General features: G+C 38.3%; 1 protein-coding gene and 1 non-coding gene across 3 annotated transcripts in view; both read left to right on the top strand.

The window, feature by feature from the left end:
• The window catches only part of LOC139687540 (potassium voltage-gated channel subfamily KQT member 1-like), a 219,209-nt gene that overhangs the window by 134,533 nt on the left and 64,840 nt on the right, over positions 1 to 19,836 (top strand). For both annotated transcript variants that reach the window (XM_071584751.1, XM_071584750.1), the window contains exons 2-4: positions 17,309 to 17,443; positions 17,900 to 17,982; positions 18,492 to 18,667. In XM_071584751.1, coding sequence (XP_071440852.1) covers positions 17,309 to 17,443; positions 17,900 to 17,982; positions 18,492 to 18,667 — 394 coding nt within the window. The remainder of the gene's footprint in view (positions 1 to 17,308; positions 17,444 to 17,899; positions 17,983 to 18,491; positions 18,668 to 19,836) is intronic.
• Positions 5,861 to 5,933, top strand: TRNAR-UCU (transfer RNA arginine (anticodon UCU)). The gene has a single exon. It is a non-coding gene; the product is annotated as a tRNA-Arg (tRNA).

Raw genomic sequence — 19,836 nt, 5'->3', positions numbered from 1 at the left:
CACCCTCCTCTCTCACCACCACAGGTTAAATCCATTGGATCGCATTACTCCCACTCGGGACCGGAGTAGCTAGGAATTTCACCAAGGCAAAGGGATTTATTTCCCTCCCGGTCCCGTTCGTTATCTTGCAATACGCCATTGCGTCCTCCGTCTGATCTCTCGGCCTCACCTCTACCTTCTCTCTCCTTCGCCGTCCCGTTGGATTTTCACACGGTTCCATTTCTTTCTCGATCCCTAACTCCCCCAACATATCACCGCCGTTTCGATTCGGCCCACCACGCAACCCGCCCCGGGTTTACCTCAGCGCCAGACGAAACTGTTCTCATCCCAGGTTACGCAAGCGGATAAAACCTTATGGATAAGCTCTTTCAATCGGTAATTACCATCCCACCTCCCTTTGTTTTCAAAAGTTCAAACCTCACATCCCTTCAGTGAAATTTTGAGCTTCAATCTGAAACAAAATCAGCACAAGGAAATAGGCCTCCATGATTCATCATTAAAACACAATAAATTAATTTTTTTGTTGAAAAACATCCACGAACAAACCGCACTGAGCATTGTCTCCCAATAACACGATCTAACTACATTTCATGATGAGAAAAATGATGCATTCAATGAATTGAACATTTATTGTTCTAAATAGAACTAATTTTTACGTTGAAAATAGGAAAATCTTACATACTGGTGATTTTTGGCAGTCGACACATAACTAGAATTAATTTAACAAGGCATTAATGATTGCCTAAGTGTTTTCTCTCTTATGTGCTTGTAATTATTCAATCTTTAGAGGCATCTTAAGTAAGCTAAATGACTTTCCTAAAAGTTTATTTTTTCTAGTCTTGCGTTACATTTTTTGCGCAATGCCCGTTTTTGACTTAATTTAGAATAAATAATTCGCTATAGAAGTTAAATTGGCTTGAAAGACCTCATTTGATCCATGTCCAGGATAACTTCAGAAATGTTTTAAGTTTAAGAAAAAAGTCGTGCTAAGGCCATTACTTACCGTGGTATAGTTAAACTTATTGTAATTATATTTTCGGTGATACCCTGCAGCTAGGGATTTTATGTGCAATTTCACTGTTATATCAGCGTTCAATTCTTTAACGTGAAATGCTATGCAGATTTTTGATTCTCTTAATTGTTTCCCTGCTGGGATGTCCCAATAAATCTTTGAGCTCCAAATTTTCATAGGGTGCCTATCATTAGAACAGGTATTTCATGTGATCGAGAAATCTTTTAGACAGACAATGAAGTACTTGACAAGAATTAGTTTTAATAACAAAACCGTAAGAATTCTCATTTATTTACTTAATAGTTAAAGTAGCCTTAGTATTACCCGTATCAATGGCGAACGGAGAGCAGTTGTGAATAAGTTTTGCTTGTGTTTTTCATTGATGTATACTCCTCCTGCAATTATATTTAGGAATTTTCTATTATTTAAATGATGGCATTGTTAGTTTTCTGGAAATTTCACCTCATTTGTTTTCAACTACTTCTATCCTCCTTTCTCTCTCTTACACGGCCTTGTACGTATTTCACTCCATCCAACTAAAATCTTCATCTGGCCGTCCTTGTAATTTTCCTTTTTGTCTCTCTCTCTCTCGATTAGATGGATTAACACTCTCCGTCTTTTGCCTCCTTGCTTACAAACGAGGATTTCCTCGCAGACACTAATAGAGGGTCCTAAACATCTCCGATGTCACATTTCCACATGAAGAACTAGCGTATAACCCCCAAATTCGACCCCTTAACCCAACCCAAGCCCTTTCCTGACTACCTTACAGTCATCATCATTCGTCTCTCTCATTTTGCGGCTACTGAGAATATCTCTCCATACTAATTATTATGACTAATAATGAACGATTCTAATTACGACCATGGATGTGATGATGTAAGTAAAAAGGCTAAGTTTATTATTTTTTAACTAAATGTAACCTGTAATAATTTAAAGGGACACTACGAAAGTTTCCGATAAAGAATATAGACTTCGTGAAGGATTTTTAGGATGCGTGTTCTCAAATTCAAATTTATTACTTTTCAATGCACAAAAACGAAATTCATAAGCCTTATGAATTATATTTTCCTTTGAAACTCAAGATTCCACCTGCTTCACTTTATCTATTACTATCATGGCGTGTTTCATAAATGCAAAATGACCGTAGCTGTCGACGCACCCTATAAACCCGTGTTTCATTTATTTCCGGAATGTTCGATACGAAAAATATTTCAGTACCTTAATTCCAGGAAAATGGGTACCTAGAACCGAATTCTGTAGTTTTACAAATTGGAGCCCAAAAATGCAGAAGCATTAGTTTTTGTATTTCTCTACCTGCCACTCCCGACCTCTCCTTCGGTTTCGGTTGGTTCCCGAATCTTCCGCGATAAAGCTTCCCGAGCTTTGTCTCCCTCATCCTTCTCTTTTGTGATCAACCAGCGCTCAATTTTCTGGCATCTACAACTCTCGCTCCCTCTGATTTTATATGGGTTTTCTTTTCGAATACATTTTTTGGCCATTTTCATTTTTTTTATTCAATCATGCCTCATCTGACTAAGGTTTTCTGCCTTCCAACTCAGCATTGGATCGCCCGCAACTTGAAATTGGATTCTTTTTCCCTGCTTCGATCTTTTTCTATCCTAGTCATTTTTAATTGTCAATTCTTTTCCAGTCGTAAACGTCCCACAACAAGTCCTTTGAAAAGTTAGTTTGGACTTTGAATTTTTGAAATTCGTTTCAATGTCTAACTCTACATTTTTTTGTCGCGTTTCCTCTCATGTTTCCCCTATAGCTGAAAATCCTCGACTGACTGCACTCTTACATTACCGCCGTCTCCATTTTCAAAATATTTTTATATTTTACCCGCTCTCTTCCCCTGAGTTTCCCCTATCATTTTCTTTTCACTCCATTCTAATTCTCTCTCTGCACATTCTTCCTACTCGTTCCACCCCTTCACTCAATTAACCCTTTCTTTTTTCCTCTTTTAAGAAAGGTCTCCTTTTCAGAAATCTCTGCTCTAATACTCGCACGTTTTATTTTTTTCCCTTTTATCCTTTCCGAGAACAGGTAAATTTAAATCCCCCCATCTGTCTGGATATTTTATTTTGCCAAAGCGAACGACTTAGGGTTCCGATTTTCTTTCAACCCATCCCTTCATGCATGGTACTGATGCGGAGCAAGAGGTCGGATTTCGAGATATTTCTGCGAGACCTTTCACTCTTTTCTAGGGTTTCAGTCAATCTATAGGGCTTTCGGCTGGAGCCAAGGGCCCTTTTCAAAACTGCATCATATAAATTTCCCAAAGATATTTTAAATTGATGCTCCACAAGATATATCTTCAGTAGTCTCAGACCACATTAGACGCTTATCACACCCTGGGATATAAAACTTGTGCCAGTCGAGTAAAATATTTTAATGGTGACATTTTCTTATGCGTTTTCTGGTGTTTTCATATGCGTTTATCATGAAGAATTCTGGGATTTCTCATACGTTATGGGTGCTGGAATTCAGATTTTGTTCAACGTCGACATTTGATTATTGCGAGATATTACTTTAGCCCAAAGCGGATCGATGCCGATATTAGAGAGTTAGCGAGATAACATGCAAATACAATTTATTCTCGAACTACAGTACGAAAATGAGCATTGAAATGTTCTCCAAGATGAATAAGGTAATGAATTTTTCTACTGCAGTCAATTTTTCCTATACAACTTGTGCTACTGACATTTTTCCGACATCTTACAAATTTGGTAGCGAGTCTGCTCTGTGCGGAGACGTAGAGTCATAGACGTTGCATTGATGTTAATTCTTGATACCACCACCCGTCAGGTATGTGCACCCGAGTAATTACTTCTTTCGGTTTCTTCTTTCCTTCTCTCTCTCTCTCTCTCTCTCTCTCGCAACTTACACCGCTTCATTCCTATACCTGGTTACTCCTCCCTACCACTCTTTCTTTCTCTCTATCTCTCGCCTCCGAGTAATTGAGATTTGTAGTCACCCTTGTGTCAATAAGGGAGGTCTGCGGAGTTGGTGGCTAACGGACGAGATGAGAGAGGAGATGGCAAGGCAGGAGGGGGAAGGGTAAACGAAAGGGAAGTGGGAGGGAATAAAGGTTGTAGGCGGGAGGCGGTGGATGGAGTGAGTTGAGGAATAGGGGTTCACAGGGAGTGGAGGGTGAAATGGTGCGTAGAGATAGAGCAAAATGGGTGGAGAGAGAATTGATGTAGGCCAATATTGCCGCTGTTCCCTCTCCTTCTACCGTTCTAACACCCTCCACCCTCCCACCCCCGGAAGTATCCCCCAGATCCCTCCGATAGTTACGCTCTAAAGCCTCCTCCCCTTTCTCAGTCTTCGTTCCCCTTCTCCTCATCCCTCACCCCCTCAAGACCGTATCTACTTGCTGCCCGATCAAAGTGTTACCTCCATTCTTCTCCTTCCTCTCTACTTCTTTCCCCTCTCCCTCCAATCCCGCACACTCGCACCGCTCTCTTCCCCATCCTCCCGGCCCCACCCTCTTCCTCATTAGGTACTCACCCCTGACTGCTCTCCTCCATCCCCTCCCGTACCTCGACCACCTTTTTAACACCCTGTCTGTGCCTCTCCAATCGGTCAACCAATCGAGAGGGAGTCTTTGCTCAGGATCGGAAATATTTTCCACGCCTTGATTTTTCATCTCCTCTTAACGTGTTATCGCTTTCCACGCTGCCAGCAGCAGCCACGGTGCATTATGGATTTTCGACCACTGCGATTCCTTCTCATTAGGGATTTCGCACCTTTCAGAGTGCAGATCGTCGAAAAGGTGCAGATTAACAACGGTGCGAATGAAGTGGCAGTAAGAGGAGTTTTAGCACGTGCTGGATTTGAAAAGATAATTTGTCTTCGAAAATATCTTATCCTTCTGGGAACTGAAGACTTGAACAATCTGCAAGGAAAAAATATTATATACTCAGATTACCTATTTTTTTAACCAAGTCTTTTTGACTGAAACGGATTTTGAATAGTTAATTATATAATTGAGTCGTGGCAAGAGAATGTATAATAATGCATATTTTTATGATTGAATATCTGATTTAATCTTTTTCTGATTTAAAATAGTGTTAATCAGGGACTGCAGATGCAACAAATATTTCATTTTTTACTTTAGCAGGTTATATGTAGGTTCGTATATAGAGAATGCCTCGCGTATGATAATTTCATTTGATCTATATTAAATATACAGTGGTGGCTACTAGAAAAAACCATTTGATGTTTTTCGTGTTCCATTGGACAATAATTTTGCGAAAAATATTCAAAACAAAAAAAATATTTTCAGCAATAATTCTATTATGTATTCTTACTATTGTGTAGAGCAAACTTAAATGAGAACGTTACTCCGAGGAGTGAAATTCATGTAGCATTTTATGTAGAGGTAAAAAAATAGACCTTGATTATTGGACCCAAGACACAAGTACAAAGTCAGAATAATTAAAAAATATTTTTATTAAAAAAATGGATGTACTCCCGTACTCCCGTAACATGGCAGTAAGTGCCATGCATTATAGTACTTAAATGTTAAAATAGTGAAACGAATTAATGATCCTCATAATAACAGGAGTTCTCGGTAAAATGAAGGTCATTGTAGATAAGATCATAACGATGACACTTGGTACTTGGTTAAACCCTTTCCTGCGAGGTTCGGAGCTCATACTTGTTGAGCTTTAAGACGTAAAGAAATAGAGTAATCATCTTCCTTGATGTGTCCCTGTGGCGCAGAGGATAGCGCGTTGGACACTTGGTACTTGGTTAAACCCTTTCCTGCGAGGTTCGGAGCTCATACTTGTTGAGCTTTAAGAAGTAAAGAAATAGAGTAATCATCTTCCTTGATGTGTCCCTGTGGCGCAGAGGATAGCGCGTTGGACTTCTAATCCAAAGGTCGTGGGTTCGAACCCCACCAGGGATGTATATTTTTGAATGATTGTTCTAGTTTAGACTTTGAATGAACGCGTATTTTGGAGGAATTATCGCGGGCTATATCAAAATCACGTTTGTAATGTTTGACAAAACATTATATGATTGAAACTTTTATTGAGAGTCTCTTTTATCCATTATTATTAAATTTCAAAACGTTCAATAGATATTCTACGATATACCCTCGTAAATTTCCAATCCATGAGCTTACTAAAACATACGTTCACCGTAACTGTTTTTAATATTGATATTTTCGGATTGATGCATTGTACTACCTGGTAGCATCGAGCTGCCGCACTCTCGAAGTATCACGACGTTGATTGGTTTAAAAGTCCGGTCACCGAGTCATCATCTAGTTGTATGTATTGTCGCAACCTTTATAGATGAGTTGCCAATTCAATATGAAATAATATTGCCATCATAAAGTGCAATATCCGAATTGACAACTTTTTTACGAAATGCGTATATGATTAATTTTCCAAGCATACTGATGTACATTTTTTTGAAGTATATAATCTCTAGTACAAATGAATTGGTAAACGGCCACCAATTCCATTACTTCTTTTCTATTAAAGTATGCATTTAATCGTCTGATCGTCGCCCTTAAGTCGTAAGCTTTTTAAGCATACGTAAGTCAGAAATGAATGAAGGAAATACTGCAAGGAAGTGGCAGGTTTAAGACCGTAATAGAAGGAAAACTGTTAGATATGCGGAGTTTGTAAGGAAGTGAATTGGCTTTTTAGACAGCGTGCAAGCAGGTAAAATTTACGAAGAAGTCGCGAGAAGGAAACTGTGTCTTTTGGCTGCAAATGCAGATCTCAAATGAAGAGGATATTTAGGCACTATTTTGTGGTGGGATTACTGAGCAGTTGCTCAATTTGAAAGAAAATGTCAATAAATCATAAACTTTACTAAAAGATAAATATTTTCCACATTATGACGCAACGGGGATATCACGGAATCAAGCTCTCTCGGAGCTAAAATGTTGTAAGTGGTTAACTCTCTTAATGTGGTGCATCCACGGTTATACAATGCAGTTAGGCATATCTCATTACGCTTTTCCTGTATTAGAAAATCAAAAATGAGCATTATCTAATAGTATTCCCTAAAATAAGATGGATTCATGTTTTGAGGGAAAAAAATTTATTTCAAGCATTCAATTCCACTCAAATGTTTGCTTTTTTATTTCAGCGCGAAAAGAATTTACTATTTTAATTTTTTACTAGAAAACGATTTACTCACTTTACTATTCTGATTTATATCTCATGGAAAAATTTCCTCAATACAAAGACTATTTTTTCTTCTTTTAGCAGTATTGAATCTGAATTTTTGCTCAACTCGCAATATTTTCTCTAATACCTTTGACTCTTTCTTAAAACTTCATGATTTATTCTTTAGGCTTTATTTTAATTAGCAACTATACTATAAACAGGTAAAATATACTAACAATGGCCATAGTTTTCCCTCCGTTATATTTTCTACCTTCTCGGAATCATTACATCAAATTCTCTCACAGCTTAATATTTACGGGCTTTTATCAATTTATTATTAATTTTTTTCTTCTGAAACAATTCCATTGCATGTGTAGTTTAGAACTATTTTATATTTATGATATTCTATTGTACAGATATTATATGGGTTGTTATTTATGTCCTCATGGATTCCGTCCTAATAGTATATTAAATATTTTTAATTATGTTTCTTGTGTAGTATTAACCTTAACTGTTAAATAAATCCGAAACGACAACAAGTGAAAAAACTTTCTTGACATGAACTCTTCACACGCACAAAAATTTGACAGGAAGCCTCTACCTCGCATCCTAGGGTGCTACCAAAAATCACTTCGTAATTCTCCGTCCCATTACCTCATTTTAGACTCCAAATACAGGGATGCCTCTAGCTGCTCGAGCCATGAACAATCTCAACCTGGTTAACCTCAAATATTGCATTAAAATGCAACTATATTGGAGTGAAAAAATCATTCGCTTTAAGAGGGCTTCGAACCCGGATCCCTCAATGTTTGAGCGAGTGCTTTTGTCGGTTAAGCTATCGAGACGTTCTAATATTTCCCGAATTTTTTTCAGTATTTGCAACCTGGCCTTGTATTTTTTGGAAAATGTACCACCCTCATCAATTATCAAATCACGAGATTCTTTAAATAATTCCTTAGAAAATCCTAGAGATGGCACTATTAATATCCGAAAAGGTTTGCTTTTAGCAAGCCTCATATCTCACTGGTCTCCTGCTGAAGTTTCAGCTATACGCATCCTTTGGTCTCATTTTCGCACTCAATTTAAGCGACAAATTTTGTTTATTTAATAAAATAAATGGAAAAAATAAGTTTCTTGCGGTGATTAAACACTCCCATTTTTAAGGATTCACACCAAAAGATATCAAAACCGAGTTGGATGAAGTTCTTTGCACATTTGCTCCTGTGTGTGTGACTGTTTACAATTGGGTAAATGAGTTTAGACGTAGCCGTACATACACAAATGATTAGCATCGTTCGGAACGTCCAGTGAAAGTGACTTCCTCCAGAATGATTGACAAAATCTGCGATATGGTTTTGAGTGATAGTCAAACCAAAGTTCGCAATATAGTTGATGCCACAGATATATCACAATGTACGTGCTGTGTTTTCAATTTTATACGAAAAATTGGAAATGAAAAAATGCCGAAAAAGTGGGTGCCACGTTTGCTCTCATTGGTAATTAAACGCAACCGTGTGGTCGATTCGGACGCTGCTTTGGGGCCTTTCCGTCTCAATCCTATCGAGTTTCTGCGTCAACACATAACTGTTGAAGAAACATAGATACACTAATACATTGAGAGAGAAAGGAGCGACAACGGTGGTTTCTGAAGGCAATCCGGCTCCAAAAAATGGAAAACAGTGAATTCAGCCGACAAGGTGATGGTAATGGTTTTTTGGAATGCGCATGGAATCATCTACATCGATTACTTGCAGAAAGGACAAACAAGTATTATTCGATGTTATTGCACCGGTTGTTGGCCGATTAAATTAAGAAAAAAGCATCCTCATTAGGCAAAGAAATCTCTTTCCTCTTCCAACAAAACAATGCATGAGTGCACACCTGCGCAGTTCCGATGACGAATATAATGGAATTAAAGATTGTGTTATTACAGCATCCACCGTATTCACTAGAATTCCATTTCCGCTATAATATCCCTACTACTCGCCACTACTCATCCCAGCATACCTTAGTTTCAACTGCTCATACCTTCCCCACCTCCGCAAGGCCTGAAAAAGAATAATTCTTCGGCTCCTCCTTCATTTACAACCACCCCCTTTCTTCCCAATTTTCTCCAGCCGCGTCCTTGATTTCACCCTTCCCAACTGACAGGGTCGGACTTTGGAAATCCCAAAAACATTCAGCCTCTCCCACCCTCGCTCCTATACCTCTGAGCGCATAAGGGTAGTTGCTCCTCAGCCGTCTTGAAAAAGGTTTAAGAGCCCAAATATTTGCTTTTGAGTGTTCTTGTTTCGTGTTGTCACAGGTATGACGATGCTATGAATCACAAAACAATAAAAAATATTGTAATTTGTTTTGTGAATTATTCAATGGCACGACCATTTTTTCCCATTTGAATTTCTTCCTTATTCATATTCACCTTCCCCATTGTAATTTTGTTTGCCTTTCCTATTTGCTTTTTTGTCCATTTTCCGTTTACCTATTTCCTTATGAACCTGTTTTCATCCTTTGAACTGTTTTCATATTTGAATGTGTATTTGGCCAATGTGACTCATTTCCTTCTTCTGGCTATACGTGCATAAAAAACGCACTGCGGCTACTCTTTATGACAATATATGGCTTATTTCCCTGTCATTCTTCCCTCCTGTGTGTTCGTTCATTTCTATGGAAGTGGACGAAATAGTTTCCTAGTGCCATGTCTTGGTCAAAGACTAAAGGTACTTAGTGGCATAAACCCCCTGCAGGTTTCAGTGGTAATTGCGTTTCCCCGATAACTTATGTGGGAGAGTATCAGACCGGCAAGTCGAATGTTGGTTGGTCAAGTCTTGGTCAAAGTAACTGCTTTCCGCCAGTGATCCGCATCCTTATATCTTTCCTACTAACCTTGAGTTTTTCTTTTATGTGCTGATATCCCTTTTCCCTAAACATATATCCGTTTGACTATGTTTTAGCCGTTTGGCGGTTATATATGAAAAAAGAATGCGCGCGCGCGCCTAAACACACACTGACACACACACATGCATGGGGCTTGACGAGGCATGCTCATAAAGGACCGTTTGGTTACCGGAAAAAATATATTCATATGATACACATTTTATTGGGACTATTAGTTAGCCACAAACCTACTTCACTTCTCTACATAATCGCTGTCCACTTCCAAGCATTTTTCGTACCGCTGCACCAGCTTCTTTAACCCCTCGGCATAGAAGCTCGCCGCCTGAGAGTTGAACCAATTGACAACGCCGTTCTTGAGTTCTTCAGTTTCGAAACGTTGTCCACCGATCCACTGTTTCAGGTGCAAGAAGAGGAATTAGTCGCTAGGTGCAAGGTCAGGACAGGTGGGTGGTCAAAGAGTTCCCAACGAAAATCTTAAATTTTCTCATTGGTTTTAGCAGCAGTGTTTCGGTACCCAGCTTGCACACAATTTGTGGTATCCGAGGTTTTCCGTGACAATATTGTAGACAGTAGTGCGTCGGAGTTGAGTTAATTGTTCAGCCAGACAATTAATCGTCATTCGGTAATCACATTGCAGTTTTTGCTCCATTTGCGAAACAATTTCATTGGTCAGAATACTGGGCCTGCCACTTCACTCTTCGTCATGGACATTTGTTAGTCCATTTTTAAAATCACGGCACCATTGTCTAACCTTTCCTTCACTTATAACTGTAGGTCCATAAACTAGGCATAAATCCCGATGAATTTTAGCAGCCGACAATTCTTTTGCATACAAGAATCGTATGACAGAACGCACTTCACTGCTGGCGGGATCAACGATTGTCGCGGACATTGTTGTTTACATGCACGGACATGCAAACGATTTCTGAAACAAATCAAATGCTGCTATAGCTTCTTAACGAATCAGTAGATGGCGCTGCAGGAGTAAAACTGTGTTCTGAAGCGCCATTATTTAGATATAAGCAAACGGCCCTTACTTTATAAATATGCCTGGTGTGTGTGTATGCATATATTATATATACATGTATTATATATACATGTATATAAAATGGGCTCCTCATGAGAGCAAAATAACTCACTGACCGAATTCTTAGAAATTATTCAACTTTCCATTGATTGGTCATAATAAAATGCTATTTTGTATCTGGCACTCGGGTGGTTACTAAAAAAAAACGTTATGCATCGACAGGCGCCGATTAAAAATTTTCAAACATTTGAGAGTTTTCGAGAAAATTCCCGAAATATTCGAGAAAATGGAAATGTATGCATACCTTTTTCAAGAAAGAGACGGAAGGAACTGGTTTGTACCACCGAAAATTCGGAAACTAATGAGTTTCTTTTCTTTTTTGTGTTTCTGTGATTTTGTCTTTGTTCGCTAGTGCTAACCTCATATACATCATTATTCACATTCGTGAGACTTTCACATAAGTTTTATAAACGAGGGTATTCTGAAAAGTTTCCGACCTAACAAAGACACAAGACATTTTTTCTGAAATTTTCTGAGGTCGGAAACTTTCCAGACGACCCTCGTTTACACACACACACACACACACACACACACACACACACACACACACACACACACACACATATATATATATATATATATATATATATATATATATATATATATATATATATATATATATTCAGTGTAAATTACGTTTCCTGGATAGCTCAAGTGGTTAAGAGCCTCCGCCCGGCAAGTGGAAAGATCCGGAGTTCAAATCCCGGTCTAGGAAATATTTTTACATTCGTGATCTGCTGGATTCCGCCTTCCTCACCGCTCCTGTTTTCGTCCTTTGTGTGTGTTCCTATCCCCTTTCCTGATATCTGTTTCTATATAAATGAGTATTTGTTCGCCGTTTGGCGGGATTTCGTGTTTGAATGTGTGTGTGTGTGTATATATATATATATATATATATATATATATATATATATATATACACGTGTATAGTATATACATGCATACAAATACACATAAATACACACACCCGCATTCTACCTCCCCATGTGTACAGGTTCTCAAACTGCTCACAGAGTGAAATCCCTAGACCCAGTAATTACTTATCCGCCGATCCGAGTCTCCGGTGTCTGGTCGCATGAGCCACAATTTGCCCGTCGACACGGAAAATGCTGAAACCCCTACTGCTCCGACAACGTCGGCCCATCGCCCTTGGAGACGCGCAAATGACGGCCAAAGCATGCGAACTCCCGTCCACCAGAGCGTGCCCACCTTCTCCCGGGAAAACCGATCTACCCATTCTCTTTCAGCCAGCGCTCCCTCATCTCTCTCTCCCAGGTAGTCCCTCCGGTCCTTCCCCTTTTGAAATACTATATGCCCCTTCCTCATCCCGCTCGGTTACTTCGCGTTTTTTTCGTGTCCTATATTCATAAAAATCCCTGGGCCCACCTTCTAACCAGCTAAGCAATATTTATTTCTTACTGCCCCTCTCTCTTTTTCATTAAATTTCTCGCCATTCTTTTATATTTTAATCGCCATAAATAATTCAGGAGGTAAAAGGAGTGAAGGATTTTCCTTGCTTCACCTGGCGCGTCACAATCTGAGTCTTACGGACCACAGTTTGACGGATAAGTGCTTTAGGTTTTGGGTAAAGATATCCTGGAATAAAAATGAACTGGAATCAATAGGCAAAGTATTTTTCTCCTTAAAAATCATGTCTTAAACGACTGCGGCAACGACAGTTGTAAGTTTGCACTGAGTCAGTCTTCCCCAGCTTTTCCGTAGACGCGTGCTGCTCGGCTGACCAAAGGTGGAGGCTGAGGCACATGCTAATGTCTGGATCACAAACTTGGTTCATTTTTTGGTTCTTTTAAGAAAAGAATGCTATAACAAGCTTAAATTTAAAAAAATTAAAGGAATATATTTCCCTTCTCTCGGCGTTGCTATCTACAGATTATCATTTTGCAATACATCTTAGGAAATAACACTGAATGAAAACTTTTTCGTAAGGAGGTAGGATGATTTCGGTTTGACTTTGGTTTGATTCAATGCCCCGTCATTTTAATTACTGGGAAACAATACAATAAAAAACTAAGACCTAAATGTTTGTAATATAGTTTCGGGAAACCACTGAAAATATCTGATATGAACCAATGTTTCCTTGTGGCCCGCAACCCAATGACCACAGTTGAAAGTTTTTAGTTTTTATCAAACAAATGTTCGTAACGGCGTAACCCAATATTGCAACTTCATGATCGCTATGGCAACCAATGGGTAATCATTGGTCGTTTCAGTCGTACATATTTTTTTAACTTATGGAAAATCAATTCTAATTTTAGCGTGATAACCCAGTGTGTGTTAACTTTTTTACATTAAATTAATAATCATTTATACTCCATCTCGAAGCCTTCAGCTAGTGTAATGTGTTCTAACCAGCTCTGCTCATGCTTGACTACCATCCGTGGGTTTGCCTCTGAGACCAGGTAACGAAAGTACACGTATGCCTTCAGCTTTCCCAGTATGGAGAGAAAAAAATGCTTTCACGCCGATATATAGTATATAGATATATATATATATATATAGATATATTTCTCACTCCCTACCACAAATTTCCGACCTCTATCTACCTTAATGCCTCACCTCCCCATCGTGGAAAAAAATAGAGACAGAGAGACCCTAGGCACGACCCTAATTTCCATTTCACCAGGTCTCCTGCTCTTCATTCACTACCCTCACCAACCCACGCCATTTATTTCGCCTCTCCTTCCTTCCCAGCGGAAACCTCGAACTCGTTTGTCCGGCACAGAACTTGCCCCCTTCCCACCTGCATCGACCCCTGCTATCAAACTCTCCCCAGGTCTCTTTCCGGAAAAAAATATGGATTTGATCTCTTAAGTCTCTTCTTTCACTCCACTTGCCTCTTTACCTCAACCTTTCCCTTTTTCGTCGCCTTTCTCTTTCCTCCACGGAACCTTTTTCCTTCCAAGGACTACCTTTCCACTGTACAAAACACCCCTGGTGCCTAATTCCCTCGCTGAACTCATTTTCCGTTCCGTCAGATTCCCATTGAATTCAAAATTCTAGCATACTTGCTTCATTTAGTTCGTTCCTTATTCATGCCGGTTTCTTTTTTATAAAACCGAGCAACAGTATTTGCATGGTGCAAACGCGGCTTATCCAAAGAGAGTAAATATTTCGAGTCAATTCTCTAGCATTTACTTAGTAAATGAAGATGTCAAAGGATACTTCAAAGAAATGGATGACAACGCGTATTTGAAGAGCTAATTAAATAGTCCAAATGAAGGCACTTATATGGATGTAATAATTAATGTACGGTTTTCAGAATCGTGCGTAATTTTCGCCTATTGTGTTAGAATAGTTAGGGCGAGGGAAAGCCAAAGAACAGTGGTGAAAAGAAAACAACTCTCGGAGTCAAAACTGCTCTTAAATGTACCAGTGGTTCACAGGTGGAGTGTACCTCAAATACATATTAGTACGAGGCACCTTTGACAAATTTACCTTTTTCCCCACTATTCCGCAGTCTAATGAATTATATTGTTCCTCGAGCAAACCTCGACTTGCTTTATATGTGTCCCTCACGTGATTAATGTTCGAATGACCGTTAGCAATTACTGAGTAATAGCCCCGCGCTTTGCAAATTCTGCTGTAGTTACATACTTGTGACGGGAAGAATGAAAAAGCTCTCGAGGGAGCTCCCCACGAGAATGTCGACTGCGGAAAAGAGGACATGAGCCGTTTTGCGTTTGATTTGTCCGCCTTCTTTTCACCTCCTAACGTCAATCCCTTCGCATAGCCTCGCTTCTCGCCTCCATCCGTTTTCCTCTTTACGCTTTTGTGTCGCCTTTTCCCTTTGCTCTCTCTCCCTCCTCGTCCTCGCCGTCCCCTCTTGACTTTGTCCATGTTCTCTTCCTCTTTCTATCACTTGGGCAAATACCGGTTTTGAATTCGTCCGCCAGTACCAGGGAAGAGCAAAAATTAAAGAAATAAACACAACAGCACGGCTTTCTTCTCCTTCTCGTTCCCATTTCATCCCTTCTCTCTCTCTCTCTCTCCGCTTTTCTGGGAAAGGGAATTGATGGCCGCATCTCGGCCGCCAACTCTCTTTCTCAGAAATCCTTGCTCGCAAACCCCGTGGTCTTGACTACCGCCGCCCCTCTCTCTCCTTTAACTCGCCCTATACTTTTTCTCTGCCTACGACCAGCCACCTTCTTCTCCCAAGACTCCACTCCAAAACCCCAGCGGTGGGCCTTCGACCAAACCCTTCGAGGAGAGTAAAAGAGTGGAAGGGATAGAGGGGAAAGGGGAAAGCAGGCGATTGTGTTTTCCTTATCTCGTCGGTGTATTGAAATGGGGGAAACCGAATTAAAGGTTTCGCTGGAAGTTTTTACGCCTTTTTTATATACATATCTCCCCATTATTTTTTTTTTACCGGTCTCTGTCCTTTTTGATGTATACCCCCTATTTTTTTTCTCCTGGCAACCACGTGACTCTTAGGCATTCCAATGAACCACACGGCATTCTGAAGCGGAAAAAAATACGAGTCGATTCGTAAAAGGTCGGGAAATATTGCGTCATTCCCTCTCAGCCTATTCTTGACACTGAAAGGCTCGAAAACTCTCAAATGTTTGAAAATTTTTAATCGGCGCCTGTCGATGCATAAAGGTTTTTTTTAATAACCGCCCGAGTGCCAGATACAAAATAGCATTTTATAATGACCAATCAATGGAAAGTTTAATAATTTCTCCGAATTCTGCCTGTAAGTTATTTTACCGTCATGAACCCATTTTATTTATGAGTTTAAAAAAAATTATTTCCTTTCATTAGTACCTTTAATTCATGAGTTCCATAAATTTCTATCCTTTTAGGTCAGAGTTGTGTCTGACATGCAATCAAATAGCTTTTACTCTAAATAAATAACGTAGTTTGTATTAAAATATTCATAAATACAATGGGTTGCGATGAAAGAACATGTATAGGGGACAGCTGGTATAAATCAGTAAAACAAGGTCATTTATATTTTGCCGACAGCGAATTGCATTTCACTTAGATACCGCAAGGGAAATTAATTTTGAGAAGGCTATGATCCAATTGTACCAAATTTATATGGATTCATTCGTGGTGCAAAATTGTCTGCAAATTTAATTAAATTGCCTGGGATTACCCATGACTAGTCTCTCCATCTCACAAATGTTGGACTGAAACCCTTTATTCCTCACCATATAATGCTTTTCCTTCTACCTCCTCCGTGTCCTTCATTCCAACATCTCACTGGTAGCTCTTGGTAATGCTTTTCATAAATATTCTAAAAAATAGTTCTTATTTGTATTTTTAAATTTCTATTAATTTATTATTATCTTTAATTATCTATTCTATTGCTCATTAAAACAAAACTTGTTTTAATCATCTCCTAATGGAGAAACTTTCACGAATATGCGATAATGTGTTTTCCTGGGGAACACTTTGGTCATGTGGGCTTAGTTTCCTGTATCTGGATATAGTTGAGCCTTGCAAACGTTTAGAAACCAAATAAAATAAATGAAATACTTATTTTAGCAATATAACAGGAATTTTTATGTTTCTTCCATAAATTCTTCTTAAATTGATAAGTTTTGTTTCAAATTTAAACTATAACTTTTAAGTTTGTCCAATCGTAATAGGCGTTATATTTTCGTGACATATATGCAATAATAATCTAAGAAAGAAAAACACATGCTTAAGTAATTTGGAATGGTTGCTCGAAAATATAATGACAAAATTGTCTGTGCTATACGAAAAACGTCGTTTATTCTATTTACTGGAATTTGCAACCGTCATTGTACGGAGGTTGTTATTTCTCTAAGAAAAATGATTTACATGAATATCTTACACAGATAGTATTAATGTTTGTCTTGTTTATTTCTTTTTAATTAACTATTATTCATGTTAAAAATTAAAGTAGCATTACTTATATTTCCATTTTAATGGATAGCACATTATTTTACATTTGGTCACCCATCTGCGTGGTAGTGATAAATTTCAATGTAAGATTTGCAATCCGTTAAGGTGCATACTTTCAGAGCTCTGCTTCGTAATTATAATGAATGGCAGTGATTGACTCAAATGAGGTCTTATTACCCTGACCATTTGAGATTTTACTCTGTAATTTGCGGAAGCCAATCGAGAGAGAGGCAATTTCCATCACATGTTGAATTATCATCCTTTTCCTTTCCACTGCAGATTCTGCATGGTTTTCATGTGCCTGGCCCTTAGCGTGTTCTCGACGATTGAAGAGTACGAGAAGGAAGCCGGAATTATACTATTCTATATGGAAACCGTGGTGGTGATTTGGTTCACGATAGAGTTTTGCCTTAGGTAAGTATGGAAATAAAACTCTCCGTCCAGGAGAGCATGCAATAAAATTAACTATTATGGGAAAAAGGGTGAGGGCTATCGTAATTTATACTCGGTGTCCACGTCATTTTATGGAACCGTTAAATAATGGCTAAAAATCTTTTACTCCCTCGGTATAAATCCCTCGAAACGTATTCTGTCAGAAATACTCTAAGTTCATAGAAAATATAGCATATTAAATAAGTTTTAATGTAAGCTTTCAGCCAGTCAAAGTAAGAATTAAAAGTTCTAGCGTTTGAAAATCAATATTGCTGGCGAACTCTGACAATGAGAGCGCCCATAATGTGTTATGGAGAAATGATTTCATAATTTCTGAAAAAAAATAAATGGAAGTTTCTATATTCAGCTGAAGGTTTTGGAATCGTGTGGGAAGAATAAATATTGCTAGTATTTAAACAATATATTTACATATTTCAGACTGTGGTCATCAGGATGTCGTTCCCGTTATCAAGGCGCCATAGGGCGCTTAAAATTTCTTCGAAGACCCTTTTGTATTATAGGTAGGTTTACGGTTTTAAAAAATACCTCTACTGATTAAAACTTCATTTTTTTCAGTCTAGGTCATGATGTTTGACATCTATAAACTTCGATGAATTTATTAATTTATGAACGACTTTAATGCAATTAATTCTGAAGGTAATGGCAACCTGTAGAATTTCAATTCATTCCAAGAGGTGGTTATCCTGCGTCTTCGACGAATTTTTGGGGCATGAATTTCCATTTTCCACATTTTTATGATGCCCAGCATGAGTAACGCTTAAGTAACCGGATGCTCAGTTTATTATTGGTCAAGTTATTCCATATTTTACTGAAGAAATTGCTAAGAAATTACTTTTAAATTTGCCTTTATTGTGAAAGTCGTTCACTGGCCACTAAAATACCGTGGTGCAGCAATTGTCTAGAAATATTCAGCCCAAAAACTTTTTCTACAAGAGTATGATTTCAATCCAGGCTAATCAGTACCCACGCATGTATTTTAATTCGTCTACTCTTTTTCCATCTCCCGAAGATGTCACTACTATCCTTGCTTCATTCGTGGTGCTCGGCATGGGTTCTGGCGGACAGGTGTTTGCCGCATCCGCCCTCCGTGGTCTCCGCTTCTTCCAGATCCTCCGCATGGTCCGCATGGACCGCCGGGGCGGAACTTGGAAACTGCTTGGTTCCGTCGTCTACGCTCATCGCCAGGTAAGGCCAGTGTCACTAAGCATGGCCTCGACTCTAGAACTTTTGAAGCCAAATAATAAAAAAATCATTTTTATAGAAAAATCAGCTTCTGTTGTGAAATTTAGCGCCTGAGTGCCTGTTGCCTTGATCAAATGATCGTTGAATGCATTTGAAGCATGGAATATTTAGTTCTATTTCGCACGATACCGATTGGTCAGAAGATAATGGAATTGAGACATCATAGCCAATAGCTTACATGTTAGAGTGTAAATACCTTACACTGAAATGTGTTGCCCGGCGTTAAGGAAATCAGACACTAGTTTACAGTAATGTAATGTTCTAGCATAGTCAGTTTAATGTTGAGCGGGACTTGGAAGTCTAGTATTACTTATTTCCCAAGAGAACGGCAATATGGTTATAGTTAAATCAAATATACCATTGACCCATTTATCATCACTACCCACCGTATGAAAAGACTGGAACTAATATTAATAATCGCGATGCGATACGTTACAAAGAGTAGAATGAATGTATCTACTGAAGCAATAAAATTAAAGTGTAAATATAATTGATGGCATTAAGCTTCGTCCAAAAACTCAATCAATAATTTGTTTGTTAATATGTTCATCTCTTGATTGTTAATTATTCTGATGAAATAAAAATTCCTGGGGTGATAAATTGATTTAAAAAAATTAAGTCATAGGAGAGTTCGAGAAATTATTACTAGTCACGTAAATCGTATCTAGGGAATGTTGGTGAAACCGCTTTTTGATTGCTCTCTTTACGTGATAAAATTATAAAATGGTAAATGAAACACATCTCGTTAATTAGTATGTAACATTGTATTATTCAAATGGAGATGATAATCAAATTGTTCGAAATGGCCGGTACGGTCCTCTGTTCGCAGTGCTACACAACAACTTACTATGACAAAATGTTTCTTTCATTCTTGAAGGAAACAAATATATATATATATATATATATATATATATTTATATATTTACTCGTATATATATATATATATATATATATATATATATATATATTATATATACTCGTATACTCGTATATATATATATATATAAATATATATATATATATATATATTTTTAAGTAATCTACCGGTTAAGGTAGGTTTTTGGACTGACACAACTACCAAACAAATATTTTATTACTCCTAACAAAACACA

The sequence above is a fragment of the Hetaerina americana genome, unplaced genomic scaffold (genome assembly GCF_022747635.1).
Source record: "Hetaerina americana unplaced genomic scaffold, ioHetAmer1.1.p SCAF_2, whole genome shotgun sequence".
NCBI lineage: Eukaryota > Metazoa > Arthropoda > Insecta > Odonata > Calopterygidae > Hetaerina > Hetaerina americana.
Note: the sequence above shows the minus strand (reverse complement) of the source record. Positions and strands in the feature narration are given on the sequence as shown.